This window comes from Bufo gargarizans, chromosome 6 (assembly GCF_014858855.1).
Source record: "Bufo gargarizans isolate SCDJY-AF-19 chromosome 6, ASM1485885v1, whole genome shotgun sequence".
NCBI lineage: Eukaryota > Metazoa > Chordata > Amphibia > Anura > Bufonidae > Bufo > Bufo gargarizans.
This window is the reverse complement of record NC_058085.1, coordinates 321,819,350-321,844,297: the sequence shown is the minus strand read 5'-3', so window position 1 is coordinate 321,844,297 and position 24,948 is coordinate 321,819,350. Positions and strand designations below refer to the sequence as shown.

At 43.8% G+C, this 24,948-nt stretch overlaps 1 protein-coding gene across 1 annotated transcript in view; it reads left to right on the top strand.

The window, feature by feature from the left end:
- Positions 1–21,566, top strand: part of LOC122942430 (thioredoxin-like) — a 51,740-nt gene extending 30,174 nt beyond the window's left edge. Inside the window, exons 3-5 of the mRNA XM_044300047.1 lie at positions 9,513–9,572; positions 18,799–18,864; positions 21,353–21,566. Of these exons, the coding sequence (XP_044155982.1) occupies positions 9,513–9,572; positions 18,799–18,864; positions 21,353–21,415 (189 nt within the window). The 3' untranslated portion in view covers positions 21,416–21,566. The remainder of the gene's footprint in view (positions 1–9,512; positions 9,573–18,798; positions 18,865–21,352) is intronic.
- The last annotated feature ends 3,382 nt before the right edge of the window (positions 21,567–24,948 follow it).

Here is a 24,948-nt window from a genome sequence, read left to right as displayed (position 1 = left end):
ACATAATAGGAGTCTAAGATGCATCCAGCTATCCTCTTAATGCTGTTGCCAAACCACTGGGTTTCCATCAATTTCTAACTTTTTTTTATGAATCAGACATCCTCTTCTCTTCCAAGTAGGGGGTGCCTGGGGTTCTCCCATTGACTTCCATTGTATTCGAGCACCCAAATTATCGGCTGAGCACTCGGATCTGCCGAGCATAGTGATGCTCGAGCCGAACAGCAGTTCAGCCGATCATGCTCGCTCATCACTATGTAGCGGTCAGAGGAGGGAGAGACCGCAAAGCAGGATTCAAGTACAGTACAGCGGACAAGGAGACTGAAGCAAAAGCCGGCTTTATTAAAGAACCAGATGTAACTTCCGGAAAATCGGATTAACAGTATAAACAGGTTTACACAGATTGCATGGACACGAGTTAGAATAAATGCGTTCCACAGTATACACATCAGAGTCCAGGCTACACTCAGCTAGTATACTCCTATCTAGCCCTGCTACCCAGGGGACGCCTCTACAGCGCACTGACTAAGTCCCTGACTCTATAAACTATCACAGATAAGCACCGGTGCCACTCACAGTTCTGCAGATTCTCTTGGATCTAATAAGATGCAGTCTGGCTCCAGGTCCGGTCGCTTGCTTGTCTATCTTTCTCTCTCTGGTCACAACAGATGCAGCTCTCCACCTCTGGCAGGAAGGATCCGGCTGGTCTCTACACACGGTCTCACTCCTCTGTAACACACTGTGCCGTCTCGTTCTCTGGGTCACAGCTGCAGCACTTCAGTTCAGAGTCTATCTTGGCCTGTCTCCAGCACAGCCAGCTTCTCAGGACTCCATCAGTCAGGCTCCATGTCCCATCACTAGCCTTTACTTGGCTCCTAACATGGCAGCCATCCTCTCACAGCTCTCAGGGCACTTCCACCTCTAGCCAGGACCCAAAACCCCGGGAACTTCTGGCTCCTCCTACCTCTTGTGCATCTCAGAAACAGTTCAGCTTCCTCTTACTCAGAGCCACAGTGACCTCTAGTGGCTGAAATAAGTCATCACAGTCTATGTGCACCATATTGTAGATATCTGTGCAAAGAACAGTATTCTAGGGGCTGACCCTTACAACTACATTCCATGCATAGCATGTGTATTGCTCTCGGTCAGTTTTCAGAGATTGACAATTCAACCACCCAATGTGCAGGCCCTTTAACTGGTCTAACCCTTTGGCATCAAGTCCTATTTTCATTTTTGCATTTTGGATTTTTCCTCCACACGCCCCAGTAACTATAGCTTTATATTTTTCCTTTCACATAGCTATATGAAGGTATTTTTTTTTTTGCGGGACAAGATGCATTTTTTATTGCCACCATTTAATTTACCATATCTCATATTGGAAAACGGGAATTTATTTGTCAAAATTGAAAAAAAAAAAAAAATTCCGCCAAGGTTTTTGGGGTTTTATAGCATTCACTGTGCATTGAAAATACCCTGACTTCTTCCTTATTCTGCAGCTCAATACGAATGCGGCGATACCAAACTTGTAAAGTTTTTTTTTGCTTTACTACTTGTCACGGACGGTGTACAGAAAACAAGGCAAATCAACATGCATAAATGACTCGCTGGATCCAGAAGCTAAGGAACAAAAGGGAGACCCCTGTAGAAGACCTGGCACTTTCCCTGGCTGCTCAGCCTATGCATAGATCCGAATGGTGGAGGTATGCATATCCACGAACCTTGACTATAAAGCCCTGAGCACCCTACAATAGTGAGGGGACACGACCACCGGCTCCCTACACCAGACACGGAGGGAGTCAGGGTCACCTGGGATCCAGCAAACAGAAAATAACAGATAACAGTATAACACTTAACTTTGTAGAGCAGAGGAGAACCAGATGGGCATGCACACATACTCCAGGAAGAAATATAAGCCGCCCAGAAAAGCCTTCTGGGGAAGAATTTAAAGGGAAGCAATTAGTCCAACACATAACAGCTGAGAGAGGCTAACGAGAGGAGGAGCTGAATACCACAACACAGAAACTCAAAGAGGAGGTTCTGAAAGGCCTCTGTCAGAGCTTCTCAGCTGTCTGGTTGTGACAGTACCCCTCCCTCTACGAGTGGACTCCGGACACTCAGAACCCACCTTCTCAGGATGGGACCTATGGAAAGCCCTGATGAGACGAGAGGCTTTAATGTCCGTCACTGGGACCCACATCCTCTGCTCAACAAGATACTGAAGAGAACCGTGGACAAGACGAGAATCCACAATCCTAGAGACCTGAAATTCAAGATTCCCATCAACCATAATCGGAGGAGGAGGCAAAGGCGAGGGTACAATGGGTTGAACATAAGGTTTCAATAAGGACTTATGAAAAACATTATGGATCTTCCAAGTCTGAGGAAGATCAAGACGGTATGCAACAGGATTGATGACAGACAGGATTTTGTAAGGCCCAATAAACCTAGGACCCAACTTCCAGGAGGGAACCTTCAATTTGATATTCTTGGTAGACAACCACACCAGATCACCAACATTCAGGTCCGGACCAAGCACACGTCTCTTATCAGCCACACGCTTATATCTCTCACTCATGCTCTTTAGATTATCTTGAATCTTTTGCCAAATAGATGACAAAGACGAGGAGAATCTGTCCTCATCAGGTAAACCAGAAGACCCCTCTCCCGAGAAAGTCCCAAACTGTGGATGAAACCCATATGCACCAAAAAATGGTGACTTATCAGAGGACTCCTGACGACGGTTATTTAAAGCAAACTCAGCAAGGGACAAAAAAGAACACCAATCCTCTTGATTCTCCGCCACAAAACAACGCAGATATGTCTCCAGATTCTGATTGCAGCGCTCTGTCTGGCCATTCGACTGCGGGTGGAAAGCAGAAGAGAATGACAACCGAACCCCCAAGCGAGAACAGAAAGCCTTCCAGAATCTGGAAACAAACTGCGTGCCCCTATCAGAGACTATGTCTGAAGGAATACCGTGCAATTTGACAATGTGATCAACAAATGCCTGCGCCAGCGTCTTAGCATTGGGCAAACCAGGAAAAGGGATGAAATGCACCATTTTGCTAAAACGGTCCACCACCACCAGAATCACAGTCTTCCCCGAGGAACGAGGCAGGTCCGTGATAAAGTCCATGGACAGATGTGTCCAAGGACGGGAAGGAATGGGTAAGGGAAGGAGAGGACCTGATGGCCGTGAATGAGGGACTTTGGCACGAGCGCAAGTCTCGCAGGCTGCCACAAAACCCTCAACTGACTTACGAAGCGCAGGCCACCAGAATCTCCGAGCGATGAGATCCAGTGTGGCTCTTACCCCCGGGTGCCCAGCAAGGACCGTATCGTGGTGTTCTTTAAAAATCTTGTGTCTTAAAGCGAGAGGCACAAACAACCTCCCAGGAGGACAAAGATCAGGAGCCTCTGACTGGGCTGCCTGCACCTCTGCCTCCAATTCAGGAAAAAGAGCAGAGACCACCACACCTTCAGCCAAAATGGGACCCGGGTGTTCAAAATTCCCGCCTCCCGGAAAACAACGTGACAGGGCATCTGCCTTCACATTCTTAACTCCAGGGCGGAACGTGACAACAAAATTAAACCTAGAAAAGAACAACGACCATCTGGCCTGTCTCGGGTTCAGACGCTTGGCTGACTCCAAGTAGGCCAGATTTTTATGGTCAGTAAATACGGTAATAGGGTGTCTGGCTCCCTCTAGCCAATGGCGCCATTCCTCAAAAGCCAACATGATGGCCAACAATTCCCTATCTCCCACATCGTAATTTCTCTCTGCGGAGGAGAGTTTTCTTGAGAAAAAGGCACACGGTCGCCAATTGGCAGGAGAGGAACCCTGAGACAAGACCGCCCCCACACCCACCTCAGAAGCATCAACCTCAACTATGAAGGGTAACGAAACATCAGGTTGCACCAAGATGGGAGCGGAAGCAAAACTCTCCTTGATATCAGAAAAAGCCTTACGCGCCTCTACTGACCAAGAAGAAAAATCTACCCCCTTTCTGGTCATATCAGTGAGTGGTTTAACAATAGAAGAATAATTCAAAATGAACTTCCTGTAATAATTGGCAAAGCCCAAAAAACGCATCAGCGCCTTTTGATTCTCAGGAAGCTCCCACTCAAGCACAGCGCGGACCTTCTCGGGGTCCATGCGAAAACCAGAAGCGGAGAGAAGAAACCCCAGAAATTGAATTTCTGGAACCGCAAACACACATTTTTCCAGTTTCGCATATAATTTATTCTCCCGCAGGATGAGCAAGACCTGACGTAAATGTTCCTTATGAGTTTTGAAATCGGGAGAAAAAATCAAAATGTCATCCAAATACACCAATACAAATTTTCCCATCAAATGATAAAAAATGCTGTTCACGAAATGCTGAAAAACGGCTGGGGCATTCATCAAACCAAAAGGCATAACCAAGTTTTCAAAATGGCCCTCAGGGGTATTGAAGGCCGTCTTCCATTCGTCCCCTTCTCTGACCCTGACCAGGTTGTATGCCCCTCTTAAATCTAATTTGGAAAAGACTTTAGCCCCAACAACCTGGTTAAATAGGTCCGGGATCAGAGGAAGAGGATAAGGGTCACGAATTGTGATATTGTTCAGCTCCCTGAAATCCAGACAAGGTCTTAAAGAACCATCTTTTTTCTTAACAAAGAAAAAACCAGCGGCAACAGGTGACTTCGAGGGTCGTATGTGTCCCTTTCTCAGACTCTCAGAGATATAAGCACGCATAGCGATCCTCTCAGGTTGGGAAAGATTGTATAAACGAGATTTAGGCAGCTTGGCGTCTGGGATGAGATTAATAGGGCAATCGTACTCCCTGTGCGGGGGCAAATCCTGAACTCCACTCTCAGAGAAGACATCCGAAAATTCAGAGAGAAAAGATGGTACAGTCTTAGTAGCAACCTCAGAAACAGATGTCATGAGGCAATTCTCTCTGCAAAAGTCACTCCAACCATTTATTTGCTTCGCTTGCCAATCAATGGTGGGGTTATGCTTAGTGAGCCAGGGCAGCCCCAACACCAGAGGGGTGGGCAAACCGCTAAGGACGAAACATGACACATCCTCAATATGAGCATCACTCACAATTAAACGGATATTGTGAACTATGCCCTTTAATGATTTCTGAGAAAGTGGAGCGGAATCGATAGCAAAAACAGGAATATCCTTTCTCAAAGCGCACACCTGGAAACCATGAGTTATCGCAAAGTGATTATCAATGAGATTGACCGCTGCTCCACTATCCACAAAAATCTCACAAAAAATGTTCTTGCTCTCTAGCGCCACCCTAGCCGGCAGGACAAAACGGGAACTACAAGCAAACGGAAAACCTTCAATCTCCGCCTCAACCCTGCCAATAGTAACAGACGGAACATTTTTCAAAGATTTTTTCCTCTTTGTTTCTTTATTATACCCAGAGAACTGCCTGAATCTCCTAGAGGGACAAATATTTGCCAAATGATTAATACCTCCACAACAAAAACAAACCCTCCCATGCGGGCTGAATCTTCTATTGTCAGAAGCAATCAACCCCAGCTGCATGGGCTCCTGCTCAGAAGGGGCTGACAGCGACTGAGACCCCTGCGCAGAGAATGGGACCGCTGCACAGTCCTGGGACCGAGTATGACAGGAAGGAGAGATCTCTCCTCTCTCTCTAAGACGCCTGTCAATACGAACGGCCTGAGACATAGCAGAGTCCAAAGAAATAGGCCTTTCATGAAAGGCAAATGCATCTTTCAATCCCTCTGAAAGACCATGGCAAAATTGACTTCGGAGTGCAGCATCATTCCAACCAGTATCAGCTGCCCATCTCCGAAATTCTGAGCAGTATATTTCTGCGGATTGTTTACCCTGGCATAGGAGACGTAGTCTAGACTCCGCCAGAGCAATACGATCCGGATCATCATATATCTGACCCAGGGCTAAAAAGAATTCCTCCACTGAACGGAGGGGCCGTGCCCCCTCCGGCAGCGAAAAGGCCCAGGACTGAGCGTTACCCCTGAGCAGCGATATAATGATCCCCACCCTCCGTTCCTCATCACCAGAAGAATGGGGAAGAAGGCGAAAATGGAGTTTGCAAGCCTCTCTAAAACGCACAAAATTCTCACTACCCCCGGAGAACGTATCCGGGAGCGAGATCTTAGGCTCAGAACAAACTCCATGAACGCCAGCTGAACCGGTCACTTGAAGCTGAGAAAAAGTCCTGCGGAGATCAGCTACCTCCAATGAAAGACCCTGAAGGCGTTCAGCCAAAAGTGAAACCGGATCCATGCTTGAGACGGTTATGGCGGCTTATAATGTCACGGACGGTGTACAGGAAACAAGGCAAAACAACATGCATAAATGACTCGCTGGATCCAGAAGCTAAGGAACAAAAGGGAGACCCCTGTAGAAGACCTGGCACTTTCCCTGGCTGCTCAGCCTATGCATAGATCCGAATGGTGGAGGTATGCATATCCACGAACCTTGACTATAAAGCCCTGAGCACCCTACAATAGTGAGGGGACACGACCACCGGCTCCCTACACCAGACACGGAGGGAGTCAGGGTCACCTGGGATCCAGCAAACAGAAAATAACAGATAACAGTATAACACTTAACTTTGTAGAGCAGAGGAGAACCAGATGGGCATGCACACATACTCCAGGAAGAAATATAAGCCGCCCAGAAAAGCCTTCTGGGGAAGAATTTAAAGGGAAGCAATTAGTCCAACACATAACAGCTGAGAGAGGCTAACGAGAGGAGGAGCTGAATACCACAACACAGAAACTCAAAGAGGAGGTTCTGAAAGGCCTCTGTCAGAGCTTCTCAGCTGTCTGGTTGTGACACTACTTTAACCACCTCAGCTCCCCTAGCTTAAACCCCCTTAATGACCAGACCACTTTTTTCAATTCTGCACTACACTACTTTCACGGTTTATTGCTCGGTCATACAACTTACCACCCAAATGAATTTTACCTCCTTTTCTTCTCACTAATAGAGCTTTCATTTGGTGGTATTTCATTGCTGCTGACATTTGTACTTTTTTTGTTATTAATCGAAATTCAGTTTCAGTTGTAAAATTTTTCCAATAAAACTACATTTCTATATAAATTTTTCTCTAAATTTATTATTCTACATGTCTTTGATTAAAAAAATGCAATAAGTGTATATTTATTGGTTTGCGCAAAAGTTATAGCGTTTACAAACTATGGTACACAAATGTGAATTTCCGCATTTTGAAGCAGCTCTGACTTTTTGAGCACCTGTCATGTTTCCTGAGGTTCCGCAATGCCCAGACAGTAGAAACACCCCACAAATGACCCCATTTCGGAAGGTAGACACCCTAAGGTATTCGCTGATGGGCATAGTGAGTTTATAGAAGTTTTTATTTTTTGTCACAAGTTAGCGGAAAATATTTTATTTTTATTTCTTACAAAGTCTCATATTCCACTAACTTGTGACAAAAAATAATACTTCCATGAACTCACTATGCCCATCACAAAATACCTTGGGGTGTCTTCTTTCCAAAATGGGGTCACTTGTGGGGTATTTATACTGCCCTGGCATTTTAGGGGCCCTAATGCATGAGAAGTAGTTTGAAATCCAAATGTGTCAAAAATGCCCTGTGAAATCCTAAAGGTGCTCTTTAGAATTTGGGCCCCTTTGCCCACCTAGGCTGCAAAAAAGTGTCACACATGTGGTATTGCCGTACTCAGAAGAAGTAGGGCAATGTGTTTTGGGGTGTATTTTTACATATACCCATGCTGGGTGAGAGAAATATCTCTAAAAGTCAACTTTTCCCATTTTTTTATACAAAGTTGTAATTTTAGAGAGATATTTCTCTCACCCAGCATGGGTATATATAAAAAGACACCCCAAAACTCATTGCCCTACTTCTCCTGAGTACAGCGATACCACATGTGTGACACTTTTTTGCAGCCTAGGTGCGCAAAGGAGCCCAAATTGCAATGAGTACCTTTTAGGAGGGCATTTTTAGGCATTTGGATTCCAGACTTCTTCTCACGCTTTAGGGCCCCTAAAATGCCAGGGCAGTATAAATACCCCACATGTGACCCCATTTTGGATAGAAGACACCCCAAGGTATTCCGTGAGGGGCATGGCGAGTTCCTAGAATATATTTTTTTTTTTGGCACAAGTTAGCGGAAAATGATTTTGTAAGAGAAAAAAATAAAAATAATCATTTTCCGCTAACTTGTGCCAAAAAAAAAATATATTCTAGGAACTCGCCATGCCCCTCACGGAATACCTTGGGGTGTCTTCTTTCCAAAATGTGGTCACTTGTGGGGTATTTATACTGCCCTGGCATTTTAGGGCATTTTTCGGACGTGGCGATATCTAATATATTTTTTTTTTATTGTTTATTATCTGTTTATATGTAAAAGTGGGAAAGTGGGGTGATTTAAACTTTTAATATATTGGTGTTTTTTTATTGTTTTAATTTTTTTTAAACTTTTTTAACTATTTTTTTACTATTAGCCCCATTAGGGGCCTAGTATATGCGATTTTTTGATCCCCTCTCCTGTTGGGAATCTCTATTAGGGTCCATTCACACATCTGCAAAATGGGTCCGCATCCGTTCCGCAATTTTGCGGAACAGGTGCGGACCCATTGATTTTCAAATGGGGCCGGAATGTGCTATCCGCACTTCCGGATCCGCACTTCCGTTCCGTAAAAAAATAAAACACATCCTATTCTTGTCCGCAATTGTGGAAAGCACATTGCCGGGGTCCGTGTTTTGCATATCCGCAATTTGTGGATTCGCAAAACACATACGGACGTGTGAATGGACCCCTAGGGTGAATAGGATTTCTACACTCTCCATTTTGAGCTATGCCTCATGCATAGCTCAGTATGGAAAAAGCCATAGCAGGCCTGGAGAGCTTCAGCAGCATCCAGGCTGCCATGGCAATAGATCGGAGCCCTGCTATTTCACTGATCGGAGGGAAGAGGGAGCCGCATCCCTCTGCTTTCACTCACAGGTGCTGTGGTCAGCATTGCTCGCGGCACCTGAGGGGTTAAATGACAGGGGCATCTCTGCTCCATACATCCCCTGAGTCATTATGACGTAACTGTCGTCATAATGTGCGAAGGGGTTAAAGGCATGAAAACGACCTAAGCTCCCATTAGTCTCCAGGCAGAGCACTCAAGCCACACAGTTTTCTCTGTCCCTGCCTGCACTGATGAAGATTTATGGTTATTATTTATTATTAAAGCACTATTCACGCCATGGCACTGCACATATTATAAGGGATATACATACATAATACAGACAATTGCACTAAGCATGAACAAGACGAGTAGCTGGTACAGAAGGAGAGAGGGTCCTGCCCGTGAGGGTTTACAATCTACGAATTTATGATCCATACTGGGCACAAAGCTGAAGGTGAACACCATCTAATCTAAGCTTACTCTAAAATGTATAGTTGTTTTTTAGAGTTTTATAGAGAACATTGTCAAACAGGTTAAAGAGCTAAATTAACAAGTAATTGTGTTCTATTTTCTGCAGTCACAACAACAAAAGATGCCTAATGTTATCTTCAGGATCGTGGATGTTGACGTTTCAAAAGTAACTATTCTTTCAACATAAGGTCTAAGGGTACATTCACACTAGCGTTATTCTTTTCCAGTATTGAATGCCAGTAAAGGGTCTCAATACAGGAAAAAAATGCATCCGTTTTGTCCTAATGCATTCCGAAAGGAAAGCAATCTGTTAAGTATGCATCAGGATGTCTTCCGTTCTGTCCCTTTTAGACCTCATGCACATGACCGTTATATAGACAGTATATTCTAACACAGAGGCGTTCCCATAGTGATGGGGACGCTTCTAGTTAGAATATACTACGAACTGTGTACATGACTGCCCCGTGCTGCCTGGCAGCACCCGATCTCTTACAGGGGGCTGTGATCCGTACAATTAACACCTCAGGTGCCGCACCTGAGGGGTTAATTGTGCATATCATAGCCCCTATAAGAGATCAGGGGCTGCCAGGCAGCAGAGGGCAGACCCCCTTCCCCAGTTTTAATTTCATTGGTGGCCAGTGCGGCCCCCCCCCGGCCCCCCTCCCTCTATTGTATTAATTTCATTGGTAGCCAGTGTGCGGCCCCCCCTCCCTCTATTGTATTAGTTTCATTGGTGGCCAGTGTGCGGCCCCCACGGCCCCCCTCCCTCCCTCTATTGTATTAGTTTCATTGGTGGCCAGTGTGCGGCCTCCCCTCTTCCCCCCCCCCCCAATCATTGGTGGCAGCGGAGAGTTCCGATCGGAGTCCCAGTTTAATCGCTGGCGCTCCGATCGGTAACCATGGCAACCAGGACGCTACTGCAGTCCTGGTTGCCATGGTTACTTAGCAATATGAGAAGCATCATACTTACCTGCTGCGCTGTCTGTGACCGTCCGGGAGCTCCTCCTACTGGTAAGTGACAGATCATTAAGCAATGCACCGCACAGACCTGTCACTTACCAGTAGGAGGAGCTCCCGGCCGGTCACAGACAGCGCAGCAGGTAAGTATGATGCTTCTAATATTGCTAAGTAATAATGGCAACCAGGACTGCAGTAGCTTCCTGGTTGCCATGATTACCGATCGGAGCGCCAGCGATTAAACTGGGACTACGATCGGAACTCTCCGCTGCCACCAATGATCGGGGGGGGGGAGGGGAGGCCGCACACTGGCCACCAATGAAATTAATACAATAGAGGGAGGGAGGGGGGGCGCACACTGGCCACCAATGAAACTAATAGAATAGAGGGAGGGAGGGGGGCCGTGGGGGGCCGCACACTGGCCACCAATTAAATTAATACAATAGAGGGAGGGGGGGCCGGGGGGGCCACACTGGCCACCAATGAAATTAAAACTGGGGAGGGAGGGGGGTCTGCCGCCTGCTGCCTGGCAGCCCCTGATCTCTTACAGGGGACTATGATACTGACAATTAACCCCCCTCAGGTGCGGCACCTGAAGGGTTAATTGTGCTGATCACAGCCCCCTGTAAGAGATTGGGTGCTGCCAGGCAGCAGGGGGCAGTCATGTACACAGTTCTTAGTATATTCTAACTTGAAGTGTGCCCATCAAAATGGGAAGGCCTCTGTGTTAGAATATAGTGTCGGATCTGAGTTTCACGATCTAACTCATATCCGACAGTATATTCTAACATAGAGGCATTCCCATGGTGATGGGGACGCTTCAAGTTAAAATATACCATCGGATTGGAGAAAACTCTGATCCGATGGTATAATAGGGACTCCTGACTTTACATTGAAAGTCAATGGGGGACGGATTCGTTTGCAATTGCACCATATTGTGTCAACGTCAAACGGATCCGTCCCCATTGACTTGCATTGTAAGTCAGGACGGATCCGTTTGGGTCCGCACGGCCAGGAGGACACCAAAACGATTTTTTTTTCATGTCCGTGGATCCTCCAAAAATCAAGGAAGACCCATGGAAGAAAAAACAGACACGGATCACGGACCTACAGACCCCGTTTTTGTGGACCTTAAAAAAAAAAGCAGGGGGCAGTCATGTACACAGTTCTTTTAGTATATCCTAACCTGAAGCGTCCCCATCACCATGGGGAAACTCAGCTCTGAAAAAGCTTTTATGCAGACGGATCTGCGGATCCATCTGTGTAAAAGTAGCCTACGGCCACGGACCACGGACGCGGATGCCAATCTTGTGTGCATCCGTGTTCTTTCACGGACCCATTGACTCTAATGGGTCCGTGAACCGTTGTCCGTCAAAAAAATAGGACAGGTCATATTTTTTGGACGGACAGGATACACGGATCACGGTCTCGGCTGCAAAACGATGCATTTTCCGATTTTTCCACGGACCCATTGAGAGTCAATGGGTCCGCGAAAAAAAACTGAAAACGGCACAATGGCCACGGATGTACACAACGGTCGTGTGCATGAGGCCTTAGAGAATGAAGGCTTTAGGCCTCTTTCACACGGGTGTTGTGGGTGAGGGCCGGATAAGATGCGGGTGCGTCACGGGAAAATGCACGATTTTTCCGCGCGAGTGCAAAGCGTTTAATGTGTTTTGCAAGCGTGTGAGAAAAATTGGCATGTTTGGTACCTGGACTTCTTCACAGAAGCTCGGCTTTGGGTTAGATGTTGTGTAGATTTTATTATTTTCCCTTATAACATGGTTATAAGGGAAAATAATAGCATTCTTAATACAGAATGCTTAGTAAAATAGGCAAGGAGGGGTTTAAAAAAAATAAAAAATAATTTAACTTACCTCATCCACTTGTTCGCGCAGCCCGGCTTCTCTTCTGTCTTCTTCAGAAGAGAAGACGGGCTGCGCGAACAAGTGGATTAAGGTGAGTTAAAAAAATATATTTTTTTAAACCCCTCCATCCCTATTTTACTAAGCATTCTGTATTAAGAATGATATTATTTCCCTTATAACCATGTTATAAGGGAAAATAATAATGATTGGGTCCCCATCCCGATCATCTCCTAGCAACCAAGCGTGAAAATTGCAACGCACTCGCACTTGCTTGCGGATCCTTGCGATTTTCACGTAGCCCTATTCACTTCTATGGGGCCTGCATTGCGTGAAAAATGCACAATATAGATCATGCTGCAATTTTTCATGCTACGCACAAGTGATGCGTGAAAATCACCGCTCAAGTGCACAGCCCCATAGAAATGAATGGGTCTGGATTCAGTGAGGGTGCAATGCGTTCACCTCACGCATTGCACCCGCGCGGAAATCTCGCCCGTGTGAAAGAGGGCTTATAGAATGACTTACCTATCAAACAATGTGGACACCCAACTAGCAGTAGTATTAGGCTAGGTCTACACGACGACATTTGTCGCGCGAAAGGGCGCAACAGTTGTCGCGCAACATTTTGTTGCAATAATGTCGCGCGACAATTTTTATAATGGCAGTCTATGGTGTCGCACTGCAACATGCGACATGTTGCGACTGCGACAGTCGCAGAAAAAGCCATCTTGAATGGATTTTCTGCGACTGTTGCGTCGCAATCGCAGCATGTCGCATGTTGCAGTGCGACACCATAGACTGCCATTATAAAAATTGTCGCGCGACATTAGTGCAACAAAATGTCGCGCGACAAATGTCGTCGTGTAGACTTAGCCTTAGACTACTTTTCACCCCAATTTGAGATTCAAGGCCTAAGGGAATAACTTATCTATAAAACAAGGTGGAAACCCAAATAACCACTTTTAATCCCAATTAGAGAATCAAGGCGTTATAAAATGACTTACAGTCAGGTCCATAAATAATGGGACATCGACACAATTCTAAAACTTTTGGCTCTATACACCACCACAATGGATTTGAAATGAAACAAACACGATGTGCTTTAACTGCAGACTGCCAGCTTTAATTTGAGGGTATTTACATCCAAATCAGGTGAACGTTGTAGGAATTACAACAGTTTGCATATGTTCCTCCCACTTGTTAAGGAACCAAAAGTAATGGGACAGAATAATAATCATAAATCAAACTTTCACTTTATAATACTTGCTTGTAAATCCTTTGCAGTCAATTAAAGCCTGAAGTTTGGAATGCATAGACATCACCAGATGCTGGGTTTCATCCCTGGTGATGCTCTGCCAGGCCTCTACTGCAACTGTTTTCAGTTCCTGCTTGTTCTTGGGGCATTTTCCCTTCAGTTTTGTCTTCAGCAATTGAAATGCATGTTCAATCGGATTCAGGTCAGGTGATTGACTTGGCCATTGCATAACATTCCACTTCTTTCCCTTAAAAAAACTCTTTGGTTGGTTTTGCAGTATGCTTTGGGTCATTGTCCATCTGCATTGTGAAGCGCCATCCAATGAGTTCTGAAGCATTTGGCTGAATATGAGCAGATAATATTGCCCGAAACACTTCAGAATTCATCCTGCTGCTTTTGTCAGCAGTCACATGATCAATAAATACACAAGAGAACCAGTTCCATTGGCAGCCATACATGCCCACGCCATGACACTACCACCACCATGCTTCACTGATGAGGTGGTATGCTTAGGATCATGAGCAGTTTCTTTCCTTCTCCATACTCTTCTCTTCCCATAACTCTGGTACAAGTTGCTCTTGGTCTCATCTGTCCATAGGATGCTGTTCCAGAACTGTGAAGGCTTTTTCAGATGTTGTTTGGCAAACTCTAATCTGGCCTTCCTGTTTTTGAGGCTCACCAATGGTTTACATCTTGTGGTGAACCCTCCGTATTCACTCTGGTGAAGTCTTCTCTTGATTGTTGACTTTGACACACATATACCTACCTCCTGGAGAGTGTTTTTGATCTGGCCAACTGTTGTGAAGGGTGTTTTCTTCACCAGGAAAAGAATTCTTCGGTCATCCACCACAGTTGTTGTCTGTGGTCTTCCGGGTCTTTTGGTGTTGCTGAGCTCACCGATGCGTTCCTTCTTTTTAGGCCATGCCTAATGTTTTTGATATCTCTTTGTTGGGTTTGTTGGGTTTTTTCAGCCTAATGATGGCTTGCTTCACTGACAGCAACAGATCTTTGTATCTCATCTTGAGAGTTGACAGCAACAGATTCCAAATGCAAATAGCACAGTTGAACTGAACTCTGGACCTTTTATCTGCTCATTGTAATTTGGATAATGAGGGAATAACACACACCTGGCCATGGAACAGCTAAGAAGCCAATTGTCCCATTACTTTTGGTCCCTTAACAAGTGGGAGGCACATAACCAAACTGTTGTAATTCCTACACCGTTCACCTGATTTGGATGTAAATAACCTCAAATTAAAGCTGACAGTCTGCAGGTAAAGCACATCTTGTTCGTTTCATTTCAAATCCATTGTGATGGTGTATAGAGCCAAAAATGTTAGAATTTTGTCGATGTCCTAATATTTATGGACCTGACTGTATATATAGAACAATGTGGACACCCCAATAGCAGCAGTCTTAGGCTACATGCACACGAAGGTATGTGCGGATCCGCAAAAAAAAACGGATGACATCAGTTTTTTTTTTTTTTTTGCGGATCCATTGTAACAATGCCTAAAACGGACAAGAATAGGACATGTTCTATTTTTTTTTTTGCGATGCTACGGAATGGACATACTGATGCGTATGTCCATTCCGTATTTTTTGCGTATGTCCATTCCACATTTTTTGTGGATCCATTGAAATTAATGGGTCTGCATCCTATCCGCAAAAAAAATGGAACGGATACAGAAACAAAATACATTTATGTGCATGAGGCCTTATACTGCTTTTTCACCCTAATTAGAAAATCGTTGTGTTAAAGAATTACTTACCGTATATACTCGAGTATAAGACGAGTTTTTTGGCACATATTTTTGTGCTCAAAAAGCCCCCTCGTCTTATACTCGAGTCTAGGTCTTGATTGCGAAAATTCGCAAAAAAAAATCGCATTCAAATTTTCGCATAAAAATTCGCATGAACTGGTATTTTCCCAAAAATCTAATATTCGCTTTAGTTGGTTTTTGTACTGTTAAAGTTATTGTTGATACCATATTGTTTTTCTCTTAAATAAATATTCAAAAACCTTTAACCTACTGATGCCTCAATTAATGTAATTTTATTGGTACGGTATCTATTTTTATTTTTGAAATTTACCAGTAGCTCCTGCATTTCTCACCCTAGTCTTATACTCGAGTCAATAATTTTTCCCATTTTCTGGGGGTAAAATTAGGGGCCTCGGCTTATATTCGGGTCGGCTTATACTCGAGTATATACGGTATCTATAAAACAAAGTGGACACCCAAATAACTACTTTTTGACCCCAATTAGAGAATCAAGGTGTTATAGAACTTCTTATCAATAAAGCAATTTGGAAATCAAAATAACTGTAACAATAGACAGCAAAAACAAACTCCACGGCACGTCCAAATATAGTAAATTACTTATTTATAAAACAATGTGGACAGCCCAATAGCAGTAGCATTAGGCCGCTTTTTACCCCAATTAGAGAATTAAGGCATTTTAGAATGACTTATCTATAAAACAATGTGGACACCCCAATAGCAGCAGTCTTAGACTGCTTTTTCACCCCAATTAGGGAATCTGGGCATAATAGAATTGATTATCTATAAACCAAGGGGGACACTGTTCCAATGAGTACCTGCACTTTCCCTATAGGGTTTAGAAAATCTCTCTATGATCTCCCTATGCTGTCCCTGCACTGTCCCTATCCAGCATTTTAGAGTTAAAGGCTTTCTCAATCACTGTCCCTAGCGCTTGCCACATCTCTTCCAATGCTCAGCTCACAGTGAAATGGCAGAGACCACACCGGATGAGGCTTTTAAAGGGCTGTGACATCACAGGAGCTGGATAGCTGCTGAGTAGTTGTCTGCACGGCATTATGGGTGATCTCACTTTTCTGGGCTTCTAAATTTCACCTTGTAACATGTGTAGCCGCCATTTTAGGAGAAAATCGATTCGTTATGACTAAGAGCGAGGAAATTCGGATTAGGTGAGAATCAAATTTTTCCTACATTCCGGATCAAATTCCAGTTTGGATGCTTCGATTTGCTCAACACTACTTGTAATCCAGCAGCAGTTGCTGTGCTTGCACACTATTGGAAAAAGTGCTGGTCTCTCCAGTGGCCGGAACCATGACTAGGCACGAATGTGCGGCATCTCCCATCCCAGCCACCTCATATCTTCTCTGCAGTGGTGGCTGCAACCTCTGGACACAAGCAGCGTACAATATAATGTGATGGAAAGTAAATCAAGGCAATGGAGACAAAATGGGTAATTGAGCGAAGCGAAGCATCCGAAGTGGAATTTGGTAAGAAGTTTAGGAAAATGTCAATTCTAAACTAATCCGAATTTCCTTGTGCTTTGTGGTCGTGAATCAGTTTTTATAAAATGTCGGCTGCGTATGTTAGAAAGTGAAAGTAAATGTAGAGGAGACAAGCCCAAGAATGCAGGATCACCCATAATGCCAAGCAGGTAGTCATCCCCTTGTGAGGTCACAGATAGGCAGAGCTCTATAAAACCCTGATCCTGCATGGTTGCCCCCATTTTCTGTGAGCTGAGCATAGGGAGAGATGTGACAAGACGCTCATGCACTAGGGACAGTGTTGCTCAAAACTGTTAACAGAGAGTGTAGAACAATATTGAAGAGAGAGTGCAGGGAGACTGCAGGGGAAGCATAGGGGACTACAGACTCTGCTACAATTTATTGCAGTGCACATAACTGTGCTCTGCACCAAGAGTCATAGCTAATCCATTCTGTTAGCTGTAGAGTTACTGTGCCGTCAGTATTACAGGCAGGTTTAATTTATCACCGTGTACAGAAGTGTGCAGTGCACCAATATTCACAGCTAATCCATTCTGTTAGGCTACATTCACATATGCGTTTTCCTGCATTTTCAGATACGGATCCGACGCCCATTGACTTACAATGGTTTTAGTGCTGGATCTAGTTTCTTCATTTTCGATATATATGTAATACAACTGGATTCGTTTTGAACAGATACAGCCGTTTGTATTGGATGCTTTTTGCTGTGGTTTTGAGATCCCCTGCCGGATCTGAAAACTGGACAGCATAAACACATATGTGAAAAAACCCTTAGCTGTAGAGTTACAGCACTGTGCATCATTATTACAGGCCTGTCACTTTTAGGCCTCATGCACACGACCGTTTTTTTTTAAGGTCCGCAAAAACGGGGTCCGTAGGTCCGTGATCCGTGACCGTTTTTTCGTCCGTGGGTCTTCCTTGTTTTTTGGAGGATCCACGGACATGAAAAATGAAAAAAAAATCTAAGTCAAGTTTGCCATTGAAATGATAGGAAAAAACGGACACGGATAACGGACACGGATCACGGACACGGATGACAATCTTGTGTGCATCCGTGATTTTTCACGGACCCATTGACTTGAATGGGTCCGTGAACCGTTGGCCGTGAAAAAAATAGGACAGGTCATATTTTTTACACGACCAGGAAACACGGATCACGGATGCGGCTGCCAAACGGTGCATTTTCCGATTTTTCCACGGACCCATTGAAAGTCAATGGGTCCGTGAAAAAAAGCGGAAAACGGCACAACGGCCACGGATGCACACAACGGTCGTGTGCATGAGGCCTTAGGCAGATTGACCTGAGTATACCTGATTTATAACAATCCATGCCAAATTAATTTGTAACAAATATAATTTCTTGTTGAACTTTCGGTGAATCTGCCGAATTGAATTTTTCAAAACTTTGCTCATCTTTAAATATGGGCAGTCACAATACATTAGTCAGTGGCTTGTACTAACTTTCTCTACATGATAAATGATAAATGTCATTTGCTGAAGTGACACAAACCCTTTTAATAGTCTCTTTAAGCCCTACCAGTCAATACATTTGGTTTGATAGGCAACATCCTGCTGATAGACTCCCTTTAATGGTGGAACTGAAAATCAGTCATGGAAACTCTGGCCTGAATAAGGGCTCATGTACTCGACCGTATGCCCACCGAGACTTACGGCCCGTGAGCGGGCCATATGTCCTGGAGTGGCATACATAGCGCACAGCATCAAAAGTTACTATGATACTGTGTGCATCAGGCCGCCTGCAGGACTAGTGTCCTGCACTCATATGATCATATGAGTGCAGGACAATAGTCCCATGAGTGGCCCAAAGCGCACAGTATCATAGTAACCTATGATGCTGTTGGCTCCCGTGCGCACGATGTATGCTGCTCCGGGACATATGGCCCGCTCACGGACCGTATGTCTCAGAGGGCGTATGGTCATGCGCATGAGCCCTAAGTGTGAGGTTGGGTATGCTGGAAATAAACTGGAGGCTTTTCTCTTAAACTGTGTTTTATTTTATCATATTTAGGATCTGATGGATGAATTTGGGATTAAGAGTGTACCGGTAACTTTCATATTCAAAAATGGTATCGTGGTACGTGAATTTATAAACTAGCACATTAACATTATATCTGAAAAATATGGAACATTTCATATTTTATGTAATTGGTAGCTGGTATGTTAACTAGATAATTCTTGGCAATTTTGAGTTCAACAGAGGAATTCATTCTGGGTGGTCATTCTTCAGCCATTCGAAAATAGAAAATGCCATGACCATAAAGAACTGAAATGTTCTAAGACTTGATGAGCTGAAAGGATGCATTACCAATTATGATGTACAGTAGATTTCCTATAAACTATATTTTTTATTATTTTTTTAATCAAATCTTCTACACCAGCATTATGGTGCAAAAAAGTTGGAAATGATGCCTGCACATTTGGTGCATGGTCCATGGCTGTTATCTGTGTTTTGCAGATCTGTGATTTCCGGACAAAAACGGATATGGTCGAGGCCTAAGTCTCATTTATGATGAATTTTTAAAAAGCTCCATCTCCACTCTAGGCAACGTTTGCAGATATATGCGTACATTACATTGGACTTGCTGCAAATATATTATTACTGTGTGCAATTTTATAAATGTGGCTCCACCTTACAAAGCAAAACAGACTTAAAACTGACACCAAAACTACCGCAAGTGATACATTTCCCCTATATGTATTAAGGTCCCCTTTAGTAAAAGATAGGCGTTGATACTTACAGAAGACCTGATCTGGTTTAGTAAATAATTACTAGATGCTTATGAATAAACTGACAGCTGGGTATTACCATTTATTTAGTGGTGTTCCTTCACACTCTGACACGGTCCAATCAGTGGTGACTGTGCAGGGACCCAATTTTTGGACAAGGGGAATGGTAACACACATTTTTCAATCTATTCAAAAAGTTTCAGGAAGAATAAGAGAGGGATGGCATAGCAAAGATCTCAAAAATAATATGCTCCAGAACTGTTATCTCATGTGGAATAAATAAATCTATATGAAAAGAGACAGGTCAGGAGAGATGATCTTTGAAAGGGGTTTCCAATTATAGTCTTCCTTCTGCAACAGACGATTCATACTTACCTGCTCCACGCTGCTCCTGTCCTCCACACTGCCTCAGCTGCATGGAGCAGGTAAGTATGAATCTTCTGTCTTAGCAGGCTGGGCACTTCCTTAAAATCATTATAACCAGAGAACCTGTGTAAATAAGTTACTTGAGTTAGAACAATGGTGAAGTTCCCAGGATACATCTCAGATACCCATAATATAGTGCCATAGTCCTTTAGTCACCGAGCAGTAATTGACTGTCTCAACAGAGTGCCTATACAGTTGTATAAACCAGATAGAACTGATCACAGGCCAAAAGCCATATAGTAGTTCCCCTAGCCTAGGACATGAATGCACTGATATCTAGTAGTACCTCTAGTGATGGCAAACTGCAACCCAAAACCCACTTATCACAAAGTGCCAACAAGGCAATTTAACCTGAATAATGAAAAATATTAGCCAAGTTAAACTGTGGGGGTGCAGGCCCCAGTAAAATTAATGCCCCCATTGGCACCCCTTAGTATTAAAAATGTCACATTAGTGGCCCTTAGTATTAACTGCCCCCCAGTATTGACCATCAGTATTAATAAGGCCTCTTTGTATTAATATGCCCAATTAGTGGCCCCCAGTTTTAATAATGCCCCCATTAGTGGCCCCAGTATTAATAAGACCCCCATTTGTGGACCCCAGTATTAATAATGCCCAATTAGTGGCCACAAGTATTAATAAGGCCCCCATTAATGGCCCCCAGTAAAATGAATACCTCAGTAAAATGTTTCCTCCATAAGTGGCCCCCAGTATTAATAATGACCCCATTAGAGGCCACAGTAGTATTAATGCCCCCTTCCCTACTCCTCTGGTGCAAAAATAAAAAATAAAAACTCACCTCACTTTGATCATACTGTGGTGAACACTCACTGCTCACTGGATACGCAGGACAAGACCTACGCTACAGGTCCTGCTCTTTTCAGTCATCACGCTGGAGCGCAGGTTCTGTCCTGGGCATCCAGTGAGTAGCAAGTGCTCCCCGCGGTGCAGTCAATGGATGAGGTGAGTTCTATTTATTAATTTTTTTAACACAAGCAGAAGAGGGGGACAAAGGCTGTACTAGTGAGCACTCCACAATGGAAGGGCTCGTTACTAATAGTGCACAGGTGGCAACCTTACGCACAGCCCACACAGAGCCACGTGCCCACAGAGAGGGCTCTCAGTGCCCCCTCTGGTTCACCACCTCTGCCCTAGGACATGAACGCACATTGTGGATATTTTCCACTCGAGAGATGTCCTCATATACTTTGCATATAAAATGCAGGCACTGTAATCAGCAGCTTATCTGCACCTTATATTAGTGTCTATACCAATATGCTAGCCGTGCATACATGTCAGTTTAACGGTTATTGTTTCGTTGTGTTACATAAAACCCATACTGCTGTAAAGTCAAACCCACAATCTATTTCTAATGAATGTTATTAATAAATTCACATTTTGTATTGCAGATATATCAAGTCATTGGGGCCAACATGGAGCTATTGCTAAACAATCTGATGGAAATTAACTGATCTTTCAACAGCTGCCATTTAGTTAAAATTGTCTAAATGGGTTGTCCCATGAAAAATATTTTACATTTTCAAGCCTGAATTTGAATACGTTTGTAATGGCATGCAAAAAAAAAATTGAGTATAGCAATTGAGATATTCAATAAAGTGTATCTGTATAACACCATCTACAGTTTGTCCTTTTCCTTATTTCTCTGTACATTTCGGTAACATCTCTGTGGTGAATGCACATGATCAGATCCATCCTTTAAATCCCAGCAGCCATCTGCTGTTAGGCAGCTACAGCAGAAAGGACACAACCCCTGAGATGTGATAGGGAGAGAACTGCAGCAAAAAGGGCATGTCCCTGAGCTGTGATAAGAAAAGAGGTGCAGCAGAAAGGACACAACTCTTGAGATGTGATAGGGAGAGAACTGCAGCAAAAATTGCATGTCCCTGAGCTGTGATAAGGAAAGAGGTGCAGCAGAAACGACACACACCCTGAGATGTGGTTGCTGTGAGAGCTGCAGCAGAAAGGTCATGCCCCTGAGCTGTGATAAGGAAAGAGGTGCAGCAGAAAGGACACACACCCTGAGATGTGGTTGCTGTGAGAGCTGCAGCAGAAAGGTCATGCCCCTGAGCTGTGATAAGGAAAGAGGTGCAGCAGAAAGGACACACACCCTGAGATGTGGTTGCTGTGAGAGCTGCAGCAGAAAGGTCATGCCCCTGAGCTGTGATAAGGAAAGAGGTGCAGCAGAAAGGACACACACCCTGAGATGTGGTTGCTGTGAGAGCTGCAGCAGAAAGGTCATGCCCCTGAGCAGTCAGCTTGAAATAAATCTAGCAGAACAATGATGGAAACTCTGGAGCCATATGTGGTACAGCGCACGTTTTAGCTTTTTTGGCAAGAGATTGCCATCCACTATATGCAGACTGAACTTGATTTTTTTACATTAATCATGAGAACCCCTTTTACCATGTGCTACGTTACCTGGCTTTGATATGTTTACATTGGCTATAAAAGGCAGTGTAAATTTTAAAAAATGTCCATAAATTTACATTTTATGTCCAATTAAAAATCACATGACCTAATTGTCCACAGGAAAAAAACCTGTGAATTAATAGGAGAGCTCATAATAATACATATGAAAGAACATATTACCAGTGTATAAAGAGGTTGTCCACCTTGGATTATCCTGAACCATAAATGAATAGAATAACGAGGGCATAACACTTGATCAGACTGTATTCACACAGTTATATTTTTTGTCACATGTGCTATTCCAATTTTTGGGCTTCATTCTCATGGGAAACAATTACGCTTTAGGCTGTATGAGTACAGCCTACATCCATATAGCATACAGATGATTTTTCTTATCATATATGCAATGGCTGAATACCTTCCAAAGGGCAGAGAGGAGCAGGCAACGCAACTGCATCTGCTTTTCCATGCTGTCATGGTGTTTACCTGCAGCTACCACTAGGAGGAGTTCCCCACCTATATACTGTATGTTTACAGCTCCCATTGAATTCAGTCTTTACTGTTCAAATCAGTGTTCACTAAGCACTGGTAACTTTAACGCTGGGTTCACACCTGAGCGTTTTACAGCGCGTTCAAACGCGCTGTAAAATGCTCAACACATGAAAACCAATGCTTCCCTATGGCCCTGGTTCACACTTGAGCGTTTTACAGCGCGTTTAAAAACGCCCCAACGCTCAAAAAAGTTCTTGAGCTTCTTTGGGGCGTTTTGTCGCGCGTTCCCGTACATAGACTTTCGGGAACGCGCGACAATGGGCGTTCGCTTGACTCTGTATGCGCGATTGTAAACGCCGGTACAATCACGCATACAGAGTGCTCCTTTCAGAACGCTCAGGTGTGAACCCAGCGTTAGAAATACAAATCTGAGGGGTCAGCTGTAGCCTTTATAAAGTATAAAGAACTAAATAAATTACGTAAGGGGATAAACCTTCTATCCTCCAGACGCAGAGGATGTCCCCTTGTCACTAGATGATGGGAGAGATCTCTGTACTGACCCCTGATATATTTATACATAGTAATTAGATATCCCCTCGTCTTTTTTCTAAAGTGAAAAACCCTAATTTTGATAATCTTTCGGGGTACTGTAGTCCCCCCATTCCAGTTATTACTTTAGTTGCCCTCCTCTGAATCCTCTCCAGCTCTGCTATGTCTGCCTTGTTCACTGGAGCCCAGAGAGGTCTGACTAGTGATTAGTTACCTTTACTTTCATTGAGTAGGCTTGTCATTACAAAGTCCTATAAATATATTTATATATAAAGACAGTCATGTTTGCAAACCCCAAACATTGGTTTGGGATTATAGATTTAAAAAAAATCCATTTGTGTTTTCACAGTCAATTCAGGAGCATCTGTTTTTTGACTCTGTGTTGTGCCATTCTTCAATTATTTTTGCTAGAAGTTTATGGATAAAGGCGTTATTAACACAGATGTGTCAGGAGAAGTTACAGTTCCCCTTTAATATCTCCCACAGGCTTTGCTATTTGGAGCAGTATCACCCTGCTTTCACACATGAGCGTTTCTCAAACGCGCGTTTTACGCGCGTTTTTGTCGCGCGTTTTTATGCGCATTTTTTGTAATAGTAAACGCGCGTTTGTGTGATTGACTGCAGTGTCCTATGGCCACAAACGCGCGTCAAAACGCCCCAAAGAAGCTCAAGTACTTGATTATGCGTCGGGCGTTTTACAGCGCGATCGTACGCGCTGTAAAACGCCCAGGTGAGAACCATTCCCATAGGGAAGCATTGGTTTTCATGTGTTGAGCGTTTTACAGCGCGTTTGAACGCGCTGTAAAACACTCAGGTGTGAACTTAGGGTCAGAGGTGGCAGACCGTGAGGGCTGGCATAGATGATCAGTCATAAAAATCAAGCAAACTGAGAAACATCCATCACTTTTGGAAAACCTAGTTGCAGGTTCACGGCTGTCATGAGGCAAACAGATTGTTATCAACCCTTTCTCGAAATGTGATGTAATAGTACGTCACATGTCGGGTCTTCAAAGATGGTGCCGGCTCCGGAGCAGAGTGGTCGCCATAGAAATCGGGTGCATACTGTTTCACACAGCAGACACTTGGGCCAAATGTCTGCAACTGGCAGTAATGCTGATCGTGGACTTTTAACACCTATCATGCCATAGTCAAATGACCATGGCATCTGGAGTGTGCGGCAGCCTCTGTATTCCCCAATAATACAAGGCTGCCACCCATTAGTTCCTACCAATACAGTGTATTTCTCATACACTACAATGCTAATGCTATGGGAACTATAAAAAAAAATATGTACAAAAAAAAAATGTTTTTAAAGATATTACAAAAATATTAAAATATTCGCCCCCTTTCCCGACAATTAATATACATGAACAATACAATAATGCAACTTGTCCTACACAACAACAAAAAAGTCATAATACAGCTATGTGTACAGAAAACATAAAAAAGTTATGGCCCATGGAAAGGCAGGGAGTGAAAACAAAAAAAAAAAAACTCTGGGGCTTAAACAGTTCACATTTTCCTTTGTCAGATT